This window comes from Oenanthe melanoleuca, chromosome 27 (assembly GCF_029582105.1).
Source record: "Oenanthe melanoleuca isolate GR-GAL-2019-014 chromosome 27, OMel1.0, whole genome shotgun sequence".
In the NCBI taxonomy this organism is placed as follows: domain Eukaryota; kingdom Metazoa; phylum Chordata; class Aves; order Passeriformes; family Muscicapidae; genus Oenanthe; species Oenanthe melanoleuca.
This window is the reverse complement of record NC_079360.1, coordinates 926,342-942,945: the sequence shown is the minus strand read 5'-3', so window position 1 is coordinate 942,945 and position 16,604 is coordinate 926,342. Positions and strand designations below refer to the sequence as shown.

Here is a 16,604-nt window from a genome sequence, read left to right as displayed (position 1 = left end):
CAGCCTGGTCTTCGAGACCATCTTGGCACAGGCATGTTTCAGCTGGGGCAGGCTGCAGTCCATCCTCAGGGCTCGCTCCATGTGAGCCATGAACCCCTACAGGCTTTTCCTGGCTCTAGCAAGTGAAGGTCATGATTGACAGTGGTTTCTAGGAGCTCTTCTAGAACCAGAGCATGGTCCGTGCATTGTGAGCTCCCAGGTTTATTGAGGAATATGGAGCCTTCTTGTTGCTTCCAATGTGTGTCTGGGCTATCAGGGATGATCAGAGGGTGCCAGCCTAGAGAGGAATGCTCCCTTTCAGCCGTGGCCTCTCCTCTGCTGCTCACAGCGGGGCGGCTCTGAACCAACGGGTCAGAGAGAAAATCCAGGTTCCTGTTTAGAAGCTGCTCAGCTTTGACGGGGGTGGCTCTGGGCTGTCCCTCTGCTTGCACAGGGCTCAACACCTCATAGAAAAGCTGATTATGTCCAACCCAGTGCTGGCTGTCCCCCTTCTTTGGCTGTTTGTGAGTACTGCCATAGTTCTGCCTTGCAGCTTCATCTTCCACCTCATCTCTGAGGTGTCTGTCAGCAGACTTGTCATGGGTGGGGTTTAACGCACCACCTACATCCCAAGGGTTCAGTGCTTGCCAGTTTAAACGTGAGACCTGCATCTGGCACCAGGTACACAAGCACAATGCTGGACATGTGTGTGCAGCCCCACAGAAATGGGCACAGCCCAGCAACTACATAGACACCTCCAGGACACTCTGTACAAAAACTATTTATTGGGAGAACATTCCCAGCTGGGAACAAACACAAAAGGTGCACACAGGGGGCTTTGCAGGGTCACATGTGCAGGGTGCCCTCACGATGCCATGGCCCTGGGAAGGCTGCAGCTCTGTCGCCTGGATGCAGTGACTGCTTGGGCAGCCCAGTCCCAGTAACTAGAAGACTTTGGGCTGCCCTAAATATGGCAGCTACCCAGCAGCACCCTCCCCAGCACAGAGTGGTCATGCACTCAGTGGTTCAGATCATGGGGTGCTGGATGCAGGGCAGGGCCCAGGCTGGAACATCTTGTCTCTGGGGAACAGCATTTCCTTAGGCTTCTTTCATCTGGAATAACAGCAGAGAAACAACATCCAAGGAAACAAGGGCAAGGAAAGAGTCAAAGAAATAGAAATAAGGAAACAACCAAGGAAATAGTCACAAAAGCAAGAACTAGGATCCAAGGAAGTAGATAAGAAGATAGCATCCAAGGAAAGTTTTGGCTGTTGATGTGCAGAATAGGAGCTGGAGAGCAAGGGATGCCATCCTACATTCTTATTCTCTACATCTTGAAAACCTTCTCTCACTCAATGTAGATTTTCACGTGTGTCTGTCCCTGCAAGACATCCGTGTTCTCTTTCTGCATTTGTTTCTGCATTTCTTCTTCCTCTTTGTCAAGGACATCCATGATGTATTGAACCAACAGCAACTCAGCTTCGCTGAGCTCAGGCAAGTCCTGGAAATTGCCATGGAAGGGAAGGATTGGGAGAGCTGAGGAAGAGCACATGGTGCAGGCAGAGGAACAGAACCAGCATCTGCGTCCTGCCCTTACCTGCTCTGCATCCACTAACTCCCTGTACTTGTTCTTCCTCCATCTCTGTTGCAGTTTTAGGGACAACCTGAAAACCAAAGAGAATAAGCAGGGAGGTTGGGCCAGAGGAGGCTGCAGGACTTGCAGCACCTCTTCTTGTTCGGGGCCATTTCAGCTGAGCCTAAAGAAGATGGGGGGCCCCAGAAATGACACCCCTGGCTGGCCCAACACATGCAACCCATCCGGGGAAGCATCACTGGTGCATGAAGGGCTGGTTGGGCTGGGAGCTCCTGGCCATGACCAGGACTGTCACTCAGGACCGCCTTTCCCAGGGCTCCCCCAAACACTGAAACAAAACCAGAGGAGCCCTGGGCAGTGGCACCTGTGTGGCTGCAGGCCTCAAGGAAGAGTTCTAATGCACAGCAAAGACTCTTGGTGGCACAGCATGGGCAGTGGCATGGGCAGGCTGCAGTTACCTTCTCAGCCATAACTGACTGCTGAGTAGCTGTCGGCAAACAGGTGCAGCACATCGGGAACACACCTTGCAAAGGACAGAGAGACTTGTAACACATGAGTTTTCTTGTCATACTCTACAAAACATGCAAAACCAAAAGATCCTTCATCCAACCCAGCCTGCTCTACACACATGCCAGTCAGTACCAGCAGCAACTATTTAAACATGAATATAGCCTTCCTTCCTTCCCACTTTACTGTTTGTCTCTGCAGGAACTGTTCTGAACTCCCAGAGCTCCCAATTTCATTCCTGTATGTCTGAAGGCAGGGGAGCAAAGCAAAGCTGGCAAGAGTGGGGACAGAAGGCAGGACCAGGTTCCCCCAGGCAGGCTGAGCCCTGCTGAGCCGCGTTCTGAGGAAGCTGCCACAAGCTCCAGGCTTGGAAAAACATCTCCTGTGGTACCCAGCATGTACAGGAGCATCTGCAGTGGCACCTGGGGCTCATCGCCTGGGCCCTCCAGCTACAAGACACACAGCTGTGAGTCAAACACCGCTGCATTGGCTTACGTGGAAGACACCCTTCAGTATCAGTAAAATGATTGCGATGATGGACAGCAATACAACGAACGTGATCGTGTCATCCATGGTCTCTGGCTCTGGCTGAGAGAAAAGAAAGGAAGGTGACAGTAGTAAGAGGATGACTGCTTCCATTCTCCCCTGCCCAGAAGGACACAGGCAGCAGTGCCCAGCAGCTCTCCTACCTTCTCTGTGAGCTCCTGATTCTCCTCCAAAGCTGTGCGTCTGGAGATATTCTCTTGCAGACGACAGCGGCTCATGTGATCAGAAGCTCCCTGGTTCTCTTGCCTCTCACTGAGAACCTTTAGAAGCAGCCCGGCCTTCGAGACCATCTTGGCACAGGCATGTTTCAGCTGGGGCAGGCTGCAGTCCATCCTCAGGGCTCGCTCCATGTGAGCCATGAACCTCTGCAGGCCTTTGTCTGGCACCAGCAAGCGCAGGTGATGACTGACTGTAGTTTCCAAGAGTTCCCCTGGAACTGGCGCAAGGTGTGGACTGTGGGCCCTCCGAGGTTTATTGAGGAACATGGAGTCTGCCTCCTCTGTGGTGTCAGGGATGATCAGAGGGTGCCAGCCTAGAGAGGAATGCTCCCCTTCAGCCGTGGCCTCTGCTCTGCTGCTCACAGCGGGGCGGCTCTGAACCAACGGGTCAGAGAGAAAATCCAGGTTCCTGTTTAGAAGCTGCTCGGCTTTGACGGGGGTGGCTCTGGGCTGTCCCTCTGCTTGCACAGGGCTCAACGTCTCATAGAAAAGCTGATTATGTCCAACCCAGTGCTGGCTGTCCCCCTTCTTTGGCTGTTTGTGAGTACTGCCATAGTTCTGCCTTGCAGCTTCATCTTCCACCTCATCTCTGAGGTGTCTGTCAGGAGACTTGTCATGGGTGGGGTTTAACGCACCACCTACATCCCAAGGGTTCATTGCTTTCCAGTTTAAACGTGAGTCCTGCTGCTTTTGATCCCAGCTTGAGGATGTATTTTCCACGACATTCTTCAGTCTGGCAGGCGGGGGACGGTATGGGACAAGGCTTTTCACATTCTTGATTCTTTCAGCCTTGAGCAGCTTCTTCTTGAGCAGCTTTTTCTTGAGCTTGGCCCTCAGGTCATCAACACTTGTTTTGCCTTTGTGCCCCAAGAGATGCTGAGGGGGATATGAACTGCTTCTGGAATTGTCCAGGCTGCTGACATCACCCTCATTGCTCTGGGTCAGGGCAACCGCAAGTGTTACAGTTCCATGACCTCCCAGTGAAGGCTCCATGGGCTTGAGGCTCAACACTGGGCTGGTGTTCAGCTTCCTGGGTTGTTCCATGTCCATTATTTCTGCCCGTGTCTGTAGCAGACTTGTGTGAGCTGCAGAACACCAAGAGAGCAGATCAGCAGCTCAGCACAAACACAGGCTCAGAGGTTCCCCCGAGCAGCAGGAGCTCGTCTCAAGGCCAGGCAGCACGAGAGCAGAGGGGGGGATGTGTTGTGGAGAGGACAAGACCCCTTCAATGCACCCCATTATCCCCTCGGGGCAGGGCAGAGCACAGAGCTGGTTCTTTCCTGCTGTCTCCTGGGGCTCCGGGTGGGAGGGCAGCAGCCCTGAGGAATGGGTTTGCTGTAGCAGAGTTTCCCACAGCCGCAGATGAGCCAGGCTTGGTTGCTCTGCAGGAGCCAGTGAGGAGCCAGAGAGCCCAGAGGAAAGATCAGCGCTGCCATGGGGACACAGACTGGCAGGGGAGAAAAGCCCAGGGTCTCCTTTGCTCCAGGGCCATTCCCAACAGCAGCAGCACCTCAAGCTGTTCCACCATGAAAAACTTCCTCAAGGGCACCAGAGCTCTGGGGCTGTGCCATGGGAAACCTGGGCTGAGCCAGTGAGAGAACCGAGATCCTGGGGACCTTGGAAACCTGGCTGTATCTGTTTGCAGAAGTGCAGCCTCGCCCTGCTGTGGATCGATGTTCTCTGCCCTGTGCCCAGCTAGAGCAAGATGCTGCTTTGCTCTCCCTGCACAGGCCAACGAGGGCTTAACGGTGCTTGGTGTTCCCCCCGCAGAGCACATCGGGGGCCCTGCCCTTTGCCCTGCACGGGGGCAGTGGAGATCCCAGTGAGCTGTTCCTTCTCCAGACAGTACGTGACACACAAGATCTGTACAATCCCCAGGAACTTTTCAACCCGAGGTGTTTTGTCCCAGTCCTGCACTCCAAGAGGAGATCAGGCCCCCCCAAGACGGGGCAGTGCTGCAGCATCTCCCCAGGCTCAAGAGAAGTGGCAGATTTGAGCTCCCCCCCAGCCCCTCCGGACACCAACCGCACTGCGGGGCGCTGCTGCTGCACAGCTTCTCACAGAGGAACTGGATGCTCCTGCACGGGCTCTCGGGGAGGGGACGCTCCTGGCACAGGCAGCAGGCCACCTCCTTGGGCACTTGGCTAAAGACAAGAGGGCATTATTGCAGCAACACACGGCCACCCAACCCATGGCTGTGAGCCCAGCTCAGGGAGCACACAGACACCACGATGGGGCTTGTGCTTCACTGTGTGCCACTGCCCTGGAAAGTCTCCTCACTCCCAATGCAAAACATCCAAAAGGGGATTGTATCCTGCAAAGTGGAACTGCTCCCAAAATATCACGTGACACAGAAATGCACCTGCCCGGAGCTCAAATTCTCCTTTGAGCAACCTACAGCAAGTCACCCAAAAGGTGAAACTGCACCTCTGAGCTGCTGAGTAGGAGCAGGTTCCCAGAAGGAAGCAGCAACTCTTGAGCTTCCTTGGCTCATTCTGGCTTTGTGGCACATGGATTTGTTTCCCAACCAGAGCCCTTGTCCCAGCACATGGGGCCCACTGGCAACTGGGGCTCAGTCCCACACACTCACAGGGTTTCCAAGCTCAGTGTGGTCTGCAGGAGCAGCAGCAGCATCTGTGGAGTCGCTTGGGTGCCACTCAGGTCTCTGCAAGCATTGGAAAGACCTCATGAAATTCTCCAGTGACCGTGCCAGACCTCTGCTCTGAGAGGAAACCCAGAGCCCTGATGATCGTGCTGCAGTTGGCAGAGGCATCCACTTGTGCCTGATCAAAGAGAAGCCATTCTGGAGCCCAGCTTCTCTCTGCCTTGCCCTGCTCTAAACCAGGCCGTCAGAATCAGGAGGCCAATCCTGCAGCTCTCTTGGCAGACAGATGCCACCAGAAATGATTGCCCCTCCCTGACCCTCCTGCTGCCCTCCCCTGAGGGCAGCTCCAGTCCCTGAAGGAGGCAGGAGGCTGCAGCTGCTGGCACGAGTGCTCCAGCAGGAGTGCAGTTTATTCCCAGAGCCCTGCGGCCACTCCACGGCCCCAGCCCTGGATGGGCTCTCATCTGCGAAAGTTTGTGTCCCAGGTCCTGGGTTGCTTTACAGCTGGAGACACACCAGCACTGCTTGGCCTTTGCCTTGCTCTGCTGGAGCCAGGGGTAGCTGTGTCTCCAGCAGACTCAGGCTGGGCAAGAGGAAGGTTTGCTGCTGCACCTCTGCTGCTTTCCTGAGAACAGGGCACTCGGGAGAGACACAGATCTCAGCTGATCTGCTCCACAGAGCCAATACTTACAGAGAGCTCACCAAGGGCAGCTTGAAGAAGGCAGGGTCAGCAATGACAGCCAGCGGGTTACAGCTGAGGATCCTGAGAAACAAGAGAGCTCTGTCAGGGCTGCTGGCAAGGACGTGAGCTGGGTGTGCCGGGCACGTGGGGATGGCCTGGCCGGAGTCAAGGAAGCCTTGCAGGAGATGAGCAGGGCAGGGGAAAGGGCCTTTCCAGCTGCGCGCTCCTGCTGCTCCCTGGCCGATGTCCACAGGAGCAATCAGGATTTTGCAGAGGGCAGAGCTGCTCTCGCCTACTGACCCTGCAGAGAGCCTGCAGAGACTCGCCCTGCCATGCCTTTAGCCCTGGTGCCACTTACAGCTCCTGGAGAAACTGCATCCCATGCCAGGCCTGGAAAGTGCCGCTGGGGATGTGCGTGAGGCCATTCCCAGAGAGGTTTCTGGGGAAAGAGGAGGTCACACAAAGGAATCGGGCCTGTTCTAGGGGAAGAGGAGGGAAAGCAGCATCCCTTTGTAGGAAAGGTGAAAATCCAAGGGGGAAGAGGGAAGAAACTGCTGCTTTCTCAGTGTTTGTAGCCTGTCCAGGAGGGGAAGTGAAGGGCACAGGTGCTGACTCTGACTTCTGCAGGTAAGTTGGGCTCTGAGCAGGGCAGATTTAGGGACTGTGGGGAAAACAACAGGAACATTTTCCAACACAGGAAGGGTGCCCAGTGCAAAGACTGTGCTAAAAACACCAGAAAGGAACTTGATCACTCACAGAAGCTTCAGGAAAGGCAGTGGCTCAAAAGCCCGTTCCTCAATGGACACGATCTCATTGCAGGACAAATCCCTGTTGCAGTCAGAACACCAAATGTCACTTCCATTTGCCCTGTCGCTTTTACTTGCCTCTGCAGCCTTGATCCCAGCAGGGACAAAGGCCACGTGCCCACGGCTGTGGCTGGGCCGAGCAGCAGGGCCCCAGGAAGGGGCAGGCAGGAGCCCCTGGCCCTGGGCAGGGCATGGTGCTTACAGGTGCTTCAGCAGGAACAGCCCCTCCAGGGAATGGCTCTTCACTGCCCGCAGCTCATTGTCCCTGAGCACTCTGCAAGGGGACACAAGGACATTGTGACAGCGGCCACTGGCCAGCAACAAATGGCACTGTCATGGGAAAATCTCCTGCAGCAGCTGGGCTGAAGCATCCCTTTGGGTCACTGCAGCCATCGTCCCCACTCCTGGCCAGAGCAGGCATTTGCTCCTGCCCAGCTGAAGCTGACCACAGCTTGATCCCTGGGCAAACAGACACAGGGACAGCGCCCTGGGCTGCAAGAGACGCGGCTCCTGGTGTTTCCTGCCATGCTGGGAAGTCCTGGTGATTCACAGCCGTCCTTGCAGTGCAGCAGAGCTTTGAATTACACTGGAAACGGTGGTGTCGGGGCTGCTGCTGCAACCCCAGAGCAAAGGACGGGAAACACCCAAACTCCTGACAGTTGAAATGCTGCAGGGCACTTACAAGGTCTCAGTCCATGGGTAGTACTTCCAGGCTTTTTTTCCAACAGCAGCAATGGAGTTGCCAGTGAAATCTCTGCAAAGAAACCAAAGACCCCGGCCGCTCTCAGGAAAACCCATTTCCCTGCCGCTCAGCTGCTGGGCTGGAAGCAGGCCTGGCCAGCACAAGGCCCAGCGTGCCCAGCCTGGCTTCACCCTGCTGCTGAGCTCGGGCCCACAAACCCCCCATGTCTCTGGCCAGGGAGTCCCCCGGGTGTCCCACATGGGGTTTGCAGCACCAGGGAGCCAAGGAGGGGCAGCTGCAGGACTCTGTGGCACGGAGGGACTCACAGGACGGCAAGGGGCCAGTGGCGGCTGCCCGGGGGCACGGTGGCCAGGCCGGTGTGCCGGCAGTCCAGCCGCCCACGCCGTGGGCAGTGGCAGGGCTGTGGGCAGAGCTCCTTTCCCACTGCTGGGGAGGGAGCCACTGCCAGCAGCAGGGCCAGCAGGAGCAGAGCACACACGAGACGTGTCACCAGGTCCATGTCGAGGCAGGACTGGCTGCAGTCGCCTGGGACACAGACCTGAGGTGCAGCTGTGGCAGTTCCTGTGTCACAGTGGTGCTGCCAATGTCACAGTGGTACTGCCAATGTCACAGTGTCCTTCTCATGTCACTGTAGCAACCGTCATGACACCGTGGTGCTGGTTGGCATCAGAGCTTGCAGCAATCTGGAGTTCAGGAGATGCTGTCACCAAATGACTCAGAGCCATCAATCTGTGGAATCGTGGATTGGATTGAAAGGGTCCTTAAGGATGGGCCAGTCCCACCCCTGCCATGGCAGGGACACCTTCCACTATCCCAGGCTGCTCCAAGGCCTGTCCAGCCCGGCCTGGGACACTGCCAAGGATCCAGGGACTGCTGCTCTGGGCACCCTGTGCCAAGGACCCCTGCACTCATAGCAAAGAATTTCTCTTAACACATAGTCTAATCCTGCTCTCTGTCACTGTGAAGCCATTCCCATTTTTATTAGGGTTGTGTGGCCAGTATGGTGCTACAGGTGGTGGTGAAGTTTCTTTTACTTCTCATTATCCTGCTCTGATTGTGTTGGTAATAAATGTCATTAATATGCCAGGTTCCGCCCGTTGTGTCCGTGACGCTGATCAGCGAGGGATCTCTCCCTCTCTCTCTGTAACCTCATGAGCCCGTCGCTGTCTTTTCTCTGCGCCGTCCACTCGCGCAGGGCGGTGACAGCGCCTTTGGTGGGCACCGGCATCCAGCGAGGGCCGAAGCCGCCCCGCGTGGCGCTGGGAGAGCGAGGGGAGCCTCCCGAGAGCCGGGCCGAGCTCGGAGCGCCCGGCGGGAGAGGCTGAGGGAGCCGCAGCGCCAATGGCGGGAAGCGCCGGGAGCCTGAGGGGCGGCAGCGCCGCCTCAGCGCGCCGGAACAGCGGCGGCGGCGGCCGGACGGGCCCGCGGGAAGCGCCGCCGCAGCCGAGCCCCTGAGGCGAAGCGCTGCGGCAGCCGCGCTCCGGAGGCGGCAGCGCCCGGACACCGAGGGCACAGCTCCCGGCGCGGCCGCACATCAGCCACATTAGCGCCGGCAGAGAGCGAGGGGCAGCTCCGCCTCAGCGCGGCGCCGCCGGCAGCGACCCCCGTGCGCAGGAGGCCGCGGGCAGCTCTGGCGAGGCCGGCACGGTCCCGCCAGCAGCGCCCGGAGAGGCGCCCCGGGCCCGGGCGGGAAGCGCGGCCGCTCCGCCGCACGGGCAGCTCCGGCTGCGGGCAGCGGCACCGGCAGCGGCCCCCGGGCCTGAGGGGAAACGCGCGGGCCGACAGCTCGGGCCGGGGCGGCTCGGGCAGCGCCTGGGCAGGGCGGCCTGCAGCCGTGCGCACAGAGTCCCTCAGAGTCAGTGACGATGGAAAAGACCTCCGCGTTCAGCGAGTCCATCTGTGCCCGATCCCCACCTTGGCGGCCAGGCCAGAGCACTCCGTGCCACCTCCAGCCGTTCCTCGGACGCCTCCAGGCATGGGGAGTTCAGCACCTCCTTGGGCTGCCCCTTCCAAGACCTGACCACCCTTTCCATGAAGAAATTTATCCCTGATGTCTGTGTTTCCTTTCTTCGACACCCTGACACTATTTTAAGGCTATTCTGAGCCATATAAGACAAAGGTGCGTTTCATGCATGTGCACTAAACCTCCTGAGAAGACGATTCTACTCAGTGACAGCAGCCTGTGAGCAGGAGGTACAGCAATGCAGGCATCTGGCTCCAGGCAATGGAGCCAGGCAGGTGTGAGGGAGGGCAAAGGGAAGGAGGAGCAGGTGGAAACCTCAGGGGTGCAGAGGGGACAGTGCTGCTTGTCCTGCTCCAAGCCAGAACCACGGGGACACCAGTGCCATGGCCCCTGCAGGAGGACACCGGTTATTCCCCTTCCCACCAACCCTCCAGAGCTCTTGTGCTTGCAGGAGACGTTTGGAACACAAAAGTCTTGAGCCTGGAAAGCTACAGGGCCTTGGGAGGTTTTAGAAGCACTACTGCAAGGCCTCTTACTTTGATATCCAAAGAGATACCCAGGAAAGCCTCACTGGAATGGGAAGCCCAAGTGCTGAGCAGCAGAGAGGTGACTGACAGTGCCAGGTGAGGCTCGTTGCACCTGCACCACCAGTCCAGGCCAGCTGTTGGGCACAGGCAGACAGAAGGGCACAGACATTCCCAAGGGGAGCAGCAGCTATGGGAATGCCCCTCTGCATCTGGGGAAGATCCCAAACAATTGAGGGACAAAAAGGGGCAGGAAGAGGTGTCCAAGCTGGATCAAACAGGAAGGCAGAGAGTTTCCTCCACCACGAGTTTGGCTTTGTCCTTATCGGCCACCCTGATGAGAATCCAGCCGTGGTTTCTACTTTCCAGTGAGCCACAGCCACAATATGGCACATGGTGACCCAGAGGGGGCTCGTGCACTTCTTGAGCTTCTGACAGTGCCAGAGCCAGGCAGAGGCACTGGGGCTGGCAGAGCTGACGGGGAAATGCAAACAAGTCCCTGCTCAGGGCAGCAGGGGAATCCTCTCCTGGCCCATCTCACCCTCTCGGCTCCCTCTACACAACACGCTGAAGGCTCTGGGGCTCTGGGGCCTGGACAATCACCATGTGGACAAAGGTCCATCCAGGCTGGAGGGGCTGCCCAGGGTGAGTCAGTCCAGCCACGCTGGTTGAGAGGCTCCCTGGGGACACTGTCCTGAGGGGCACAGGAATCCAGGCTGGCAGGACATTCTGCAAGGAGAAATCCTCGAAGGCACAGGCAGGAACAGGCCATGCTCGTGTGCCCAAAGACCATGTGGTGAGGAAGCAGAGTGCCTGAGCAGGAAGCTTTGGCTGGGACTCAGGGGAGACACAGATTTTGGAGCTTTGGAAGAAGGGCAGCACTGCAGGACGATGGCAAGGATGTTCTTGGGGCATGCAGGGAGGAAGGTGCAAAGGCAAAGGCCCAGCTGGAACTGAATTTGGCCAATGCCATAAGGGAGAAGAAAAACTGCTTTTACAAATACTTCAGCTACACCAAGAGTAACAAGGACAATCTTAATTTTTATTGAATGCAGGGAGGAACATTTCTACAAGGGATTGGGAAAACTGTGAGGTACTGATGCCTTCTCTGGGTGTGCCAAACTTGTGGTTGCCTGCAGCACCCTTTGGCCTTCCCTCAGCAGTGACAGAAAGAAAATTACAGCCAAGCAAAAAACATCCAAGGAAAGAGCAACAGCATATGAAACAGCATCCAGCGAGAGCCTAAGCAGTTCCTATACTAAAATGGAAGGCGAAGAATTCATGGCATCCCTTCATCTTCATCCTGAAAGTCTTCCACCTGAATTCTTCCCACTCTGCCTCCTCCTAGAATGCTGATTTCTGGGCTTCATAAAGCTTCCGACGCAATTCAAACTTCTTGAAGGGGGCACAGCACTGGGAAACACAACAAACAGCTGCACAACAGGAGCAACACTGGGAGGAGCTCCCTGCCCTGTCCTGTTCTACATCCTGTGCCTCCTTGTTATCCTTCCTCTCTCTCTGTGGCAGTTTTACACAGAACCTGGAAAAACACAGAAAGGGAGAATAGGGATAAAAAGAGAAGGCAGCTGGTGATGGAGGCTGTGGGCACCAGGGCTGCCTATACAGTGCCCTGTCGGGGAAGCAGCTGCTGCAGGAGTCAGGAAGTGGCATTTCCAGGGCTGCAAACCAATGGAGTGTGCAAGGTCAGTGGGGAGAAAAAGGCTTCTGGGCATCACATCCCCAGAGGTGCCTGCTCCCTGTCCGTAAGCAGGGAGGTTTGGCCAGGGAGGGCTGCAGCAGGTGCCAGCACCTCTCCCTACTCAGGGAGTGTGTCAGCAGAGCCTAAGGAAGATGGGGAGCCCCAGCAGGGATGGCCATGGCTGCAGCAGCTGGGAATGAGCCCTGGATGCAAAAGGAAACTGGAGAGGATGGGAGTGAGTACATGAGTGAGTCACTGTGGGGATGGAGTGGGGAAAATAGGGCAGAGCCATCAGCAGCCGAGACTGTTCTGGGAACACAGAAGTATTGCTTGTGCTCACAGAAATTTCAGACCACACTGGAGCCCAGGACATCCATTCCAGCCCCACCGTGGGAAGGGCTGGGAGCTCCTGCCTCAGGAGCTCAGGACCCCCTTTGCCCCTTTGCTCCCCCAAACACGATGTGTTTGAAACACAGCCAGGGCAGTCCTGGGCAGCGGCACCTGCACGGATGTGGGGCTCCAGGAGGAGTTTCTCTGCACAGCAAAGACTCTTGGTGGCACAGCAGTGGCATGGGCAGGCAGCAGTTACCTTCTCAGGCAGCAGATCCTGGTGTAGCAGGGTTGGAAATCACCTTTAGGCGATACAACGCAGATCTGGGGATGGAAAATTGGAGATTTGTAACACTGGTTTTCCTGTAATATTCTGCCAAACAGGAGAGGGCGAAAGCTCTCATTGCTGTGTGGCTGAAGGCAGGGGAGCAAAGCAAAACATTGCAAAGCAAGAGTGGGGACAGAAGGCAGCACCAGATTCCCCCAGGCAGGCTGAACCCTGCTGAGCCAGGTTCTGTAGAAGCTGCCACAAGCTCCAGGCTTGGAAAAACATCTCCTGTGGTACCCAGCACGTGCAGGAGCATCTGCAGTGGCACCTGGGGCTCATCACCTGGGCCCTCCAGCTACAAGACACACAGCTGTGAGTCAAACAAGATACTGGCTTACTTGGAAGAAGACTTTCAGCATCACACCAATGATAACGCAGAGGGCTAAAAAAATCATAAGCTTCACCTCTGACTCCTGTGCTTTCTGTTCAGAGAAAAGGAAAGAAGATCACGGTGGTAGGAGGATTACTCCTTCCATTCTTCCCTGCCCAGAAGGACACAGGCTGCAGTGCCCAGCAGCTCTCCTACCTTCTTTGCAAGTTCATTGTCTTCCCCCAAGGTCATAGATCTGGAGATATGCTCTTGCAGATGGCACTGGTGAATGTAATCAGAAGCTCCCTTGTTCTCTTGCCTCTCAATGAGCACCTTTAGAAGCAGCCTGGTCTTCGAGACCATCTTGGCACAGGCATGTTTCAGCTGGGGCAGGCTGCAGTCCATCCTCAGGGCTCGCTCCATGTGAGCCATGAACCTCTGCAGGCCTTTGTCTGGCACCAGCAAGCGCAGGTGATGACTGACTGTAGTTTCCAAGAGTTCCCCTGGAACTGGCGCAAGGTGTGGACTGTGGGCCCTCCGAGGTTTATTGAGGAACATGGAGTCTGCCTCCTCTGTGGTGTCAGGGATGATCAGAGGGTGCCAGCCTAGAGAGGAATGCTCCCTTTCAGCCGTGGCCACTCCTCTGCTGCTCACAGCGGGGCGGCTCTGAACCAACGGGTCAGAGAGAAAATCCAGGTTCCTGTTTAGAAGCTGCTCAGCTTTGACGGGGGTGGCTCTGGGCTGTCCCTCTGCTTGCACAGGGCTCAACGCCTCATAGAAAAGCTGATTATGTCCAACCCAGTGCTGGCTGTCCCCCTTCTTTGGCTGTTTGTGAGTACTGCCATAGTTCTGCCTTGCAGCTTCATCTTCCACCTCATCTCTGAGGTGTCTGTCAGGAGACTTGTCATGGGTGGGGTTTAACGCACCACCTACATCCCAAGGGTTCAATGCTTGCCAGTTTAAACGTGAGCCCTGCTGCTTGTGATCCCAGCTTGAGGGTGCCTTTTTCACCACATCCTTCAGCCTGGCAGGCTGGGGCTGGTGTGGGACAAGGCTTTTTGGAGTCTTGATGCTCTTAGACTTGAGCAGCTTCTTCTTGAGCAGCTTCTTCTTGAGCTTGGCCCTCAGGCCATCAACACTTGTTTTGCCTTTGTGCCCCAAGAGATGCTGAGGGGGATATGAACTGCTTCTGGAATTGTCCAGGCTGCTGACATCACCCTCATTGCTCTGGGTCAGGGCAACCACAAGTGTTACAGTTCCATGATCTCCCAGTGAAGGCTCCTTGGGCTTGACGCTCAACACTGGGCTGGTGTTCAGCTTCCTGGGTTGTTCCATGTCCATTGTTTCTGCCCGTGTCTGTAGCAATCTTGTGTGAGCTGCAGAACACCAAGAGAGCAGATCAGCAGCTCAGCACAAACACAGGCTCAGAGGTTCCCCCGAGCAGCAGGAGCTCGTCTCAAGGCCAGGCAGCACGAGAGCAGAGGGGGGGATGTGTTGTGGAGAGGACAAGACCCCTTCAATGCACCCCATTATCCCCTCGGGGCAGGGCAGAGCACAGAGCTGGTTCTTTCCTGCTGTCTCCTGGGGCTCTGGGTGGGAGGGCAGCAGCCCTGGGGAATGGGTTTGCTGTAGCAGAGTTTCCCACAGCCGCAGATGAGCCAGGCTTGGTTGCTCTGCTGGAGTCAGTGAGGAGCCAGAGAGCCCAGAGGAAAGATCAGCGCTGTTTGCAGAAGTGCAGCCTCGCCCTGCTGTGGATCGATGTTCTCTGCCCTGTGCCCAGCTAGAGCAAGATGCTGCTTTGCTCTCCCTGCACAGGCCAACGAGGGGTTAACGGTGCTTGGTGTTCCCCCTGCAGAGCACATCGGGGGCCCTGCCCTTTGCCCTGCACGGGGGCAGTGGAGATCCCAGTGAGCTGTTCCTTCTCCAGACAGTACGTGACACACAAGATCTGTACAATCCCCAGGAACTTTTCAACCCGAGGTGTTTTGTCCCAGTCCTGCACTCCAAGAGGAGATCAGGCCCCCCCAAGACGGGGCAGTGCTGCAGCATCTCCCCAGGCTCAAGAGAAGTGGCAGATTTGAGCTCCCCCCCAGCCCCTCCGGACACCAACCGCACTGCGGGGCGCTGCTGCTGCACAGCTTCTCACAGAGGAACTGGATGCTCCTGCACGGGCTCTCGGGGAGGGGACGCTCCTGGCACAGGCAGCAGGCCACCTCCTTGGGCACTTGGCTAAAGACAAGAGGGCATTATTGCAGCAACACACGGCCACCCAACCCATGGCTGTGAGCCCAGCTCAGGGAGCACACAGACACCACGATGGGGCTTGTGCTTCACTGTGTGCCACTGCCCTGGAAAGTCTCCTCAATCCCAATGCAAAACATCCAAAAGGGGATTGTATCCTGCAAAGTGGAACTGCTCCCAAAATATCACGTGACACAGAAATGCACCTGCCCGGAGCTCAAATTCCCCTTTGAGCAACCTGCAGCAAGTCACCCAAAAGGTGAAACTGCACCTCTGAGCTGCTGAGTAGGAGCAGGTTCCCAGAAGGAAGCAGCAACTCTTGAGCTTCCTGGGCTCATTCTGGTTTTGTGGCACATGGATTTGTTTCCCAACCAGAGCCCTTGTCCCAGCATTTGGGGCCCACTGGCAACTGGGGCTCAGTCCCACACACTCACAGGGTTTCCAAGCTCAGTGTGGTCTGCAGGAGCAGCAGCAGCGTCTGTGGAATCGCTTGGGTGCCACTCAGGTCTCTGCAAGCATTGGAAAGACCTCATGAAATTCTCCAGTGACCGTGCCAGACCTCTGCTCTGAGAGGAAACCCAGAGCCCTGATGATCGTGCTGCAGTTGGCAGAGGCATCCACTTGTGCCTGATCAAAGAGAAGCCATTCTGGAGCCCAGCTTCTCTCTGCCTTGCCCTGCTCTAAACCAGGCCGTCAGAATCAGGAGGCCAATCCTGCAGCTCTCTTGGCAGACAGATGCCACCAGAAATGATTGCCCCTCCCTGACCCTCCTGCTGCCCTCCCCTGAGGGCAGCTCCAGTCCCTGAAGGAGGCAGGAGGCTGCAGCTGCTGGCACGAGTGCTCCAGCAGGAGTGCAGTTTATTCCCAGAGCCCTGCGGCCACTCCACGGCCCCAGCCCTGGATGGGCTCTCATCTGCGAAAGTTTGTGTCCCAGGTCCTGGGTTGCTTTACAGCTGGAGACACACCAGCACTGCTTGGCCTTTGCCTTGCTCTGCTGGAGCCAGGGGTAGCTGTGTCTCCAGCAGACTCAGGCTGGGCAAGAGGAAGGTTTGCTGCTGCACCTCTGCTGCTTTCCTGAGAACAGGGCACTCGGGAGAGACACAGATCTCAGCTGATCTGCTCCACAGAGCCAATACTTACAGAGAGCTCACCAAGGGCAGCTTGAAGAAGGCAGGGTCAGCAATGACAGCCAGCGGGTTAAAGCTGAGGATCCTGAGAAACAAGAGAGCTCTGTCAGGGCTGCTGGCAAGGACGTGAGCTGGGTGTGCCGGGCACGTGGGGATGGCCTGGCCGGAGTCAAGGAAGCCTTGCAGGAGATGAGCAGGGCAGGGGAAAGGGCCTTTCCAGCTGCGCGCTCCTGCTGCTCCCTGGCCGATGTCCACAGGAGCAATCAGGATTTTGCAGAGGGCAGAGCTGCTCTCGCCTACTGACCCTGCAGAGAGCCTGCAGAGACTCGCCCTGCCATGCCTTTAGCCCTGGTGCCACTTACAGCTCCTGGAGAAACTGCATCCCATGCCAGGCCTGGAAAGTGCCGCTGGGGATGTGCGTGAGGCCATTCCCAGAGAGGTT

At 56.8% G+C, this 16,604-nt stretch overlaps 1 protein-coding gene across 1 annotated transcript; it reads right to left on the bottom strand.

Annotated features, from left to right (window-relative positions):
- Nucleotides 1–501: 501 nt before the first annotated feature.
- On the bottom strand, nucleotides 502–8,151 carry LOC130264103 (uncharacterized). The gene is made up of 13 exons (XM_056512105.1): nucleotides 7,946–8,151; nucleotides 7,620–7,691; nucleotides 7,140–7,211; nucleotides 6,888–6,959; nucleotides 6,490–6,570; nucleotides 6,141–6,212; nucleotides 5,435–5,509; nucleotides 4,870–4,988; nucleotides 2,770–3,929; nucleotides 2,576–2,668; nucleotides 2,032–2,096; nucleotides 1,577–1,643; nucleotides 502–1,480 (listed from the first exon to the last, which is right to left on the bottom strand). Exons 1-13 carry the CDS (start codon nucleotides 8,137–8,139, stop codon nucleotides 1,328–1,330), a joined length of 2,295 nt encoding a protein of 764 aa, XP_056368080.1. The 5' UTR covers nucleotides 8,140–8,151; the 3' UTR covers nucleotides 502–1,327.
- Nucleotides 8,152–16,604: the final 8,453 nt, after the last annotated feature.

Coding starts and splice junctions, on each gene's coding strand:
- LOC130264103 (XM_056512105.1), bottom strand. CDS start 8,139: ATGGACCTGGTGACACGTCTCGTGTGTGCTCTGCTCCTGCTGGCCCTG. Junction 6,960..7,139: donor CTGTTCCTGCTGAAGCACCT/GTAAGCACCATG, acceptor TGACTGCAACAG/GGATTTGTCCTGCAATGAGA. Junction 2,669..2,769: donor ATCAGGAGCTCACAGAGAAG/GTAGGAGAGCTG, acceptor CTTTTCTCTCAG/CCAGAGCCAGAGACCATGGA.